This window comes from Bison bison, unplaced genomic scaffold (genome assembly GCF_000754665.1).
Source record: "Bison bison bison isolate TAMUID 2011002044 unplaced genomic scaffold, Bison_UMD1.0 scf7180017864216, whole genome shotgun sequence".
In the NCBI taxonomy this organism is placed as follows: Eukaryota; Metazoa; Chordata; class Mammalia; order Artiodactyla; family Bovidae; genus Bison; species Bison bison.
The window spans coordinates 610,540-618,684 of NW_011494788.1; the positions used below are offsets into that span (position 1 = coordinate 610,540).

Consider the following 8,145-nt stretch of genomic DNA (forward strand, 5'->3'; position numbering starts at 1 on the left):
AACGACTAGCCATCAAGATGGTCAAGGAGACAGCTGCCTCAGGAATAATCCCCATAGCTGTGTGCAGCCCCAGCAATTCCATTTGACTCCTGATACGTTCAAAGCTGGGACCCATATGCTCTGCATGTGTGATGATTGATGGTGGGGCTTAGGAAGCAGTTGTGAATTAAATACGGGATTCAGGTCATCCGAGTTTCATTTGAAATCTGTTCCGTACATAGCCTTCTGTTCTGATGCACTCCTTCCCTTTCAGACTGGAGCACATGCCAGCTGAGCGAGAAGGCAGTATGTGGGAATGGCATTAAAACAAGGATGTTGGATTGTGTTCGAAGTGACGGCAAGTCAGTTAACCTGAAATACTGTGAAGAGGTGAGGGGAGGCTGTGTTATATCTTTGTGAGTAAATTCTTCCCGAATAGTCTCAATTCATGCTGAACCAAGTGACCGGTGCGTTATGCAGCTCTTTGCCAGCAGATGTTTTCTGCTAAACACACTCTTGAAAAGAGACTCTTTCCAGCACTACTGATTTCTACACATAATTTCCTGTATTTTGTTCTGCTGGGAGCCCAGAGGTATGCTAATTAGCCCATTCTGAAAGAAATGCTTGGGTAACAATAAGTAATCAAGGTGAATAAAGGCAATAAATCTTAATCAGACTGCTCATCATCTTTTGTAATTTCATATGAATTTTGTGTTGCCTGGGACACCTGCCAAGAGCCGTCATTTATTCTCTCTGTTGCAAAACATTGATCGCATGTGGTTTCGTAACAGATTTTGATATTAGGATCTAATATCCAGCTGTGAGAGTCTGAGTCAGGTCTGGGTAAGAGAGAGCTTGAAATCCAAACAAAGGAATGGAGTCTACCATTAGTATCTTTTGGGTACAGAGATCTGTAACTGTTAATTCTCCAGTTTACAAAAGTAATGTTATTGTTTCTAATATGACCTTGTGAAATGTGAGAAAACGTAGTCGTAGTTTTCACGAAGCTGTTCTTCAGGTTACAATTATTTTGTCTAATTTCCAGACGAAAAGGGTACTCATCTTCCTGACAGGTTTTGACTCCTCCTGAACTAAGGCCCAGTGGTTCAACATGAACCAGGACAAGCTCGAGCCTTTGTAGACCTGGAACACCAGGGAGGGACTTGTAACCTCAGTAGGGCTCAGTGGACATGTGACCACAGTCTCTGTCTGCCTGTCCTAGAGCTTATTATAAGCCTGTGGTAAATTATTCCAAATCTTAAGGGAAAACTCAAGATGGAAATATTTTAATCCATTTGATATCTTTGATATTATCATATAGACCTAATTTAACTTTCTATATATCTGTCCATAGGAACGGAGTTCCCAAATGCACTGAAAACAAATTTAGTTAATAAATTCCTCTATCTTACAACATAATTCAGTCAATTATGGCCTTAGCTTTAATCAGAAATTTCATACCTGAATCAATTTGGCTTTGAAACTAATAACATTGAAGTAATGTGACCACTATAAAAATACAAAAATAACATTATTAGTGAATATTATTTTTATAGTTATATACACAGGCTGGAGAGCATCCTGTGATCTGCCTCTCACATGAGTCTTTTTTTTTGTTTTTGCAAATGCACATGCAAATGCCCTTCTAGGCCAGAATAAAATAACAATGAAAAGCTCTGAGAGCTTTCAGAAAGCTTAACCCAAATCATATAAGTTGTTGTGTCACTAAGTCGTGTCCAACTCTCACATAATCACATAAGACCAGTGTTTAAGTATCTCATATGACTCCAGAAAAAAGATATAAATAAAGCCTTTTATTTCTTAAATGAAATGTGAGTAAAAGTCTGAGAAATAGTTTTTGTTATCCAGAAGTCTGGATAAATTTACTTTTATGTACAAATATTATTATGTTTGATTACTATGATGACAATTAGGGATTCAAATTGTAACATTTTAGCATATACTGTATTCAGGGAGAACAGTGCTCCTCTCACAGGAATTGGATTAAACAATTCATATCCCATTTTACCCACCCTATGGAAGCAGGACTGAGCGACTGAACTGAACTGATGGAAGCAGTAGAATTAAATAATAGCCCTGAGAAAAGCTGGCTGTCTTTTCTAACACTGGATTGGTTGCCTACCTACTAATACATGTGCAAACCCTTCATTCCGTGCAGCGGCAGTAGCTAACTCTTGCTGTTCCTCTAACAGCCAAAAAGAAAGATGGCACTGCTATCCAACAAAGAGGAAAATTAGGGTTAAACCCACCCAGCATTTATATAGCACTTCTGTCTTTGATGTTTCTCAGACATTAATTTACCTGATACCTAATAATTTGGTTTCTCCTTTCCTATTCTTTGATCCCTGAACATATGTTTAGGTAAATGATAGATTAGATAGATGATAGAGGAGAAAAGAAGAAACAATAAATTTAAGAAACACTACATTGTAAAGCAACTGTACTCCAATAAAAATGAAGTAATAAAAAAATTTAAGAGAGTAAGTAGTACAGGGTTAAAATATCTTACTGCTAGATACTCAAAATGTCTGTAAACAGACATCCTTTTTAATCCCCTAGTGAAATAAATAAGCCAATAGTAATTGAATTCTGTGATTCAAACCCTTTCTCTATGAAACCATCATGTACCTTAAAAGCAAAACATAATTTTTATCATATCACCGTAAGATTTCCATCTCTAATCTCCAGTCACTTCAAGTGATTTTCTGAGACTTAAGTGATATGGTAAAAGTTTTCATACCAAATGCTCAGCTTTGTCAAGTATTACTGGTGGAAAATATAATGGGAGTGTCTGCTGAGGGTTCTGGTGCACAGATCACCAATCTGATCCTCTCCCAGTGCATAACTTGGAGCCAGGAGCACTACTTGAATCACAACATAACATTTCAGAAAACTTTTCTTTTGCCATTTTCTGCTATATAGATTAGACACTATAAGCTTATCTTTCATGCAGAAATAAAAAAGGTCTTAAAAATCCCCAAGGATTACCAATTTTAAAAATTGCACTTTCCTAACCTGCTCTTAATTTTTTCCATCTCAGTGCTACTTTGCACCTTAGACTTTTAACATGTGTGCATACACAGTGGATAAAATCTCTTCCTGTACTATAAAGGTAGAATATTTAAGCAGTGCAACTGAATGCAATAAAATACACATTATTATGAGATGAGAGGCTAATGCCAAAATAACAATTACACCACCGTTGGCTGCTGAGTTTAAAAAGAGAAAATCTCTGTAAAAAATTAATAAATATATATAAAATATTTGTAATAAAAATTCTAAAGGCCCACTCCTCCTTTTGAGAGAGGTAGCTTATTCAAAACTGTTTTATATTATGTTAGTACATTATATTTGGGGGTTTGAGTGGCAAGTGGTCTTTAACTTTTCTCCTTTGCTTTTCAGTTTGACATCAACATATAAAAATAATATCCCCCAAATGCAATTATATGTCTGTATATTGATGATAGTCTTGGTGTTTAGTAGAAAATATTTGTGCTTAGACCTATTTATTCCTCCTTTAGGGAAATTCAACCAATATGGAGATTAAATCTTCCTTTTTTCATTTTTTATTTAAAAAGGTCAATAATATATAAGTATATTACATAAATTTGTTTCTCCATTCATCCTATTCCTTTTGCCCCACCTCTCCTGGAGTGAACCACTTTATATTTTTAATAGTTGGGGTCTTTGTCCTGCAGACATGTTTTTACTTTATTATGCATCTTGCTTATTCTCGGCATCAGTACTAACAGATCTGCCTCTGTCCTTTCAGCTTGGCTTGGAGAAGACTTGGCAGATGAACATGTCCTGCATGGTGGAATGTCCTGTGAACTGTCAGCTTTCTGACTGGTCTCCGTGGTCAGAATGTTCTCAAACGTGTGGCCTCACAGGTTTGTTTGTGCCTTATTTGGCATTTGATTAATGGTCAAGGAGTACAAAATAAAACGTCCCTCTTACTTTAAGTCATATCAGACAATCTTCAGAAAGGTTGAAGCGGGGTATATTTCTTTCCAAAACATCTAAACCTTTCTTGTTCCTCAAACCTCAGGAGAAATGTCTTCGATCCCTTCTCCGAGAAAGATACATGCTTGATAATATAGCATATTACTAACAGTGCATCACGTTGTATCTTTTAAGGAAAAATGATCCGAAGACGAACAGTGACCCAGCCCTTTCAGGGTGATGGAAGACCATGCCCTGCCTTGATGGAACAGTCCAAGCCTTGCCCAGTGAAGCCCTGTTATCAGTGGCGGTATGGCCCATGGTCTGCATGCCAAGTGCAGGTAATCAGTCTCAAGAAGTGGTATGGAAATGTGTATTCTTTATTTGCAGAGACTTGGTTTCAGAAATCTCTCTCAGAGCTTACAGACGGAATGTTTCTTGTTAAAGATTTTAGTACCTTGCCATTTCATAGCTGTTTAATTAGTTTTGATAACAAGCACTTCCTGTCCCGTATTTTAAAACCATTTGGAGACTGATCCATTTTAATGAAAATTTATTTGCCTGTCTTTGGCTAGAAAACAAATAAATTGTTCATTGTATGCTTTATAGCTGGTGCCCTACAGGACTTCTTCCCTAGGGTTTCAGATGCTCCTTAAACTGCTCATAAATCATAATCAGTGGTGCAGAGATGACTGTTGAGCGATAAGCTAACTAATGAATTATTTTCTTTCCTGATTAGTCATTTCTTCCTCCACTTCAGGATGCGCAGTGTGGCGAAGGGACCAGAACAAGGAATATTTCTTGTGTAGTGAGTGATGGGTCAGCTGACGATTTCAGCAAAGTGGTGGATGAAGAATTCTGCACTGACATTGAACCCGCTATAGATGGTAATAAAAAAGCGGTTCTCGAAGAAACCTGCACCCAGCCTTGCCCAGGTAACAACAGCAAAACAGAATTCATACTTTTGGCCATTCCTTACCAGGACCACGGTGAAGGGGTTGCATGTGTAAGCCCAAGGTAAGAGATGTCAACAGTCTTCTCATTCAGTAATACCTGTGCAAACAGCTAGAGGCTGTAGTGTGGATGAAGTGGGCACTGCCTCCTTATTGCCAACTGGGGGTGAAGTCCAGTTCCACATGAGCCTCTATTGACACTCACCTCCTTGGAGTTTTAACATCTGCAAAGAATGGCAGAACATATATGTATTCAGGATTTCCAGAAAGAGAGAACGGAGAATGAGAGGCAGGCAGTGTTTATACACATAATGCATAGAGAAGGATTTAAGTCATAATGAAAGCTTCTTATAGGTTCTGGGTACAGTGCACAACAAATTCACACCTAGATACGCTGTAGTGAAAACATAAAATGTAGGAAAATAGAGAATTTATGAAGCATTCAGAAAGAAAAAAGCAGATTACCCAGAACTGGAAGACAATCAGAATTATAACAGATATCGTCTTAGATAGATGGAAGCCAAAAGATAATGAAATATATTCAGAGCATGATACAAAATAATCAACGACCTAAAATTCTACTGCCAGCTAAATTATCATTCAAGAGTAAGAAAAAATAATGCTATGTGAGAAAACTTTCCAAGAAATCAGTGGCTCAATGTTGGACACAGGAGCGAAGCAAGTAAAATGTGCAAGGAAAATGCTATGTATCAAGTGGTGTAGAAATAACAAGCAGCAAGTGATATGTTAACGATGAGGAATTTGGGCTTCAAGTAGAACACCCAAAGGCAGATAGAGTCAAAATAATCGCATTGTCAAACATGACCCTGGGCCTTAAGATCAAGGGGCAGCAATATATTTGTGGGCTAGGAAAGAACAGGAGAAGGCAATGGCAACCCACTCCAGTACTCTTGCCTGGAAAATCCCATGGGCGGAGGAGCCTGGTAGGCTGCCATCTATGGGGTCACACGGAGTCGGACACGACTGAAGTGACTTAGCAGCAGCAGCAGCAGCAGCAGCATTCCATTGTATGTATGTACGTGTTTTTGTGCATTCCTCTCTTCCTGGACATTTAGCTTCCATGTCTTGGCTGTTGTAAATAGTGATGCAGTGAACTCTGGGGTGGGTGTGTCTTTTCCAGTCATACTTTTCTCTGGATACAGGCCCAAGAGTGGGATTTCCAGACCATACAGTATCTGTGTCTTTAGGGTCTTAAGGGACCTCCATGCTGTTCTCCACACGGTTGTTAGCAATTTAGGTTTTCAGCAGCAGTGTGGGAAGGTTCCCTTTTTTCCAGGCCCTTCCTAGCATTTGCTCTTTGTAGACTTTTTGATGATGGTCATTTTGACAGGTGAGAGGTGATACCTCAGTGTAGATGTGTAGCTTTGATTCGCGCGTTTTTTTTTTTTTTGATATTTATTTGTTTGTTTCTGGGTTTCTTTTTCTGTCTGTGCTAGTGCTTTATTGCTGTGTGCAGGCTTTCTCTCGTCGCGATGTGCGGGCTTCTCACTGTGGTGGCTTCTCTTGTTGGGGAGCATGGGTTCAAGGCGCACAGGCTTCAGTAGTTGAACATCTCATGAGCTCCAGTTGTGGTGCACAGGTTTAGTTGTTCCCTGGCATGTGGGATCTTGTACAAGGCACAGGAATCGAACTTGTACAAGGCACACTCTTAACCTCTGAACCACCAGGAAAGTCCTTAATTTGCTTTTCTCTAACAATAGGCTACAGGGAAGACCTTTGTAGGTGCTTTTTTTCTTTTAAAGAGTATGAGTAAAATTTCCCTGTTGAAACTGACTTTTTGAAAGCCTGCCCTGTTTTGAATTGTTATTCTATTATGTACCCCAGGCCATTGTCTTAAAGCAGGAGTCACTTACAGCTGTACAGTCATATTGAGTTTTTAGTGCACCAGCGCCGAAGAATTGATGCTTTGGAACTGTGGTGTTGGAGAAGACTCTTGAGAGTCCCTTGGACTGCAAGGAGATCCAACCAGTCCATTCTGAAGGAGATCAGCCCTGGGATTTCTTTGGAAAGAATGATGCTAAAGCTGAAACTCCAGTACTTTGGCCACCTCATGCAAAGAGTTGACTCATTGGAAAAGACTCTGATGCTGGGAGGGATTGGGGGCGGGAGGAGAAGGGGACGACAGAGGATGAGATGGCTGGATGGCATCACTGACTCGATAGACGTGAGTCTGGGTGAACTCTGGGAGTTGGTGATGGAAAGGGAGGCCTGGCGTGCTGCAATTCATGGGGTCGCAAAGAGTCAGACATGACTGAGCGACTGAACCGAACTGAACGGATCTGAGCCCATAGATTTCAATTTGCTGTTACTAGAAATGGCCACAAGGTGGCAGCATTTACTCTTTCCAAACTGGTTATTGGGGCACCAGAGCCTTAGAGAAAGTCCTGTTGCTGGGTTGTAAATGACAGTGGAATGTAACAGAAAAAAAGACTCAAGGGTTGTGTCTTATTTCCTGCCTCTGTTCTTCACCCCTACCTGGACAAATCCCAAACCCTTCAAATCTGCCCTGCCAATGGTGCTGTCATCTTTAAGTTGGGCACCTCAAAGGAAGGAAACGAGGTAGGAACCCCACCAACAAGAGCTATGGAGACCTGATAACTTTTCAAAGCTCCTCCAGCCCCAAGGGCCCACCATCCTTTGGGTACAGTCGGTATACCTGTGGAAGACTGGCCCCTAGCATGGGCACTGGGCTTTCATCCAAGGGGACAGACATTACAGGCCCAACAGGGGCTCGTTCGCCGGCGCATTGCTGTCACCTCCCTCAGCACCATGGACAGTCCAGCTGGGGGACCCAGGTTGCTCAGGCTCCAGGGTGTAACAGAGCCAGGGTCACCAAGCCCCATGGGGCATATAGGAGAGAACTCATTTTACTTGTAAAATTACTACTTATTTTCTGTTGGAGTGTAGTTGTGTCCCAGGGTTGAGTTTGCTGTAGATGGACAGCAACTAGATGCAGATACACATAGATGAGTATCTAGTCTTTTGAGGATGCTTTGCCCTCCTGGGGTATGAGTGGAGAGTAGGGTTTTCTGTGGTGTACCGTACATAGCTCCTTGTTGATGCTCTTTTTTGAGATATTTGCGTGTGTATAAGAAGATCCCCTGGAGAAAGAAATGGCAATCCACTCCAGTATTCTTGCCTGGACAATCCCATGGACAGAGGAGCCTTGCCGGTCTATGGGGCTGCAAGAGTCGGACACGACTTAGCAACTAAACCACCACCACCACGT

At 40.7% G+C, this 8,145-nt stretch overlaps 1 protein-coding gene across 1 annotated transcript in view; it reads left to right on the forward strand.

Annotated features, from left to right (window-relative positions):
• Positions 1 to 8,145, forward strand: part of THSD7A (thrombospondin, type I, domain containing 7A) — a 487,905-nt gene that overhangs the window by 456,769 nt on the left and 22,991 nt on the right. The window contains exons 20-23 of the mRNA XM_010845433.1: positions 254 to 369; positions 3,773 to 3,890; positions 4,138 to 4,283; positions 4,703 to 4,877. Of these exons, the coding sequence (XP_010843735.1) occupies positions 254 to 369; positions 3,773 to 3,890; positions 4,138 to 4,283; positions 4,703 to 4,877 (555 nt within the window). The remainder of the gene's footprint in view (positions 1 to 253; positions 370 to 3,772; positions 3,891 to 4,137; positions 4,284 to 4,702; positions 4,878 to 8,145) is intronic.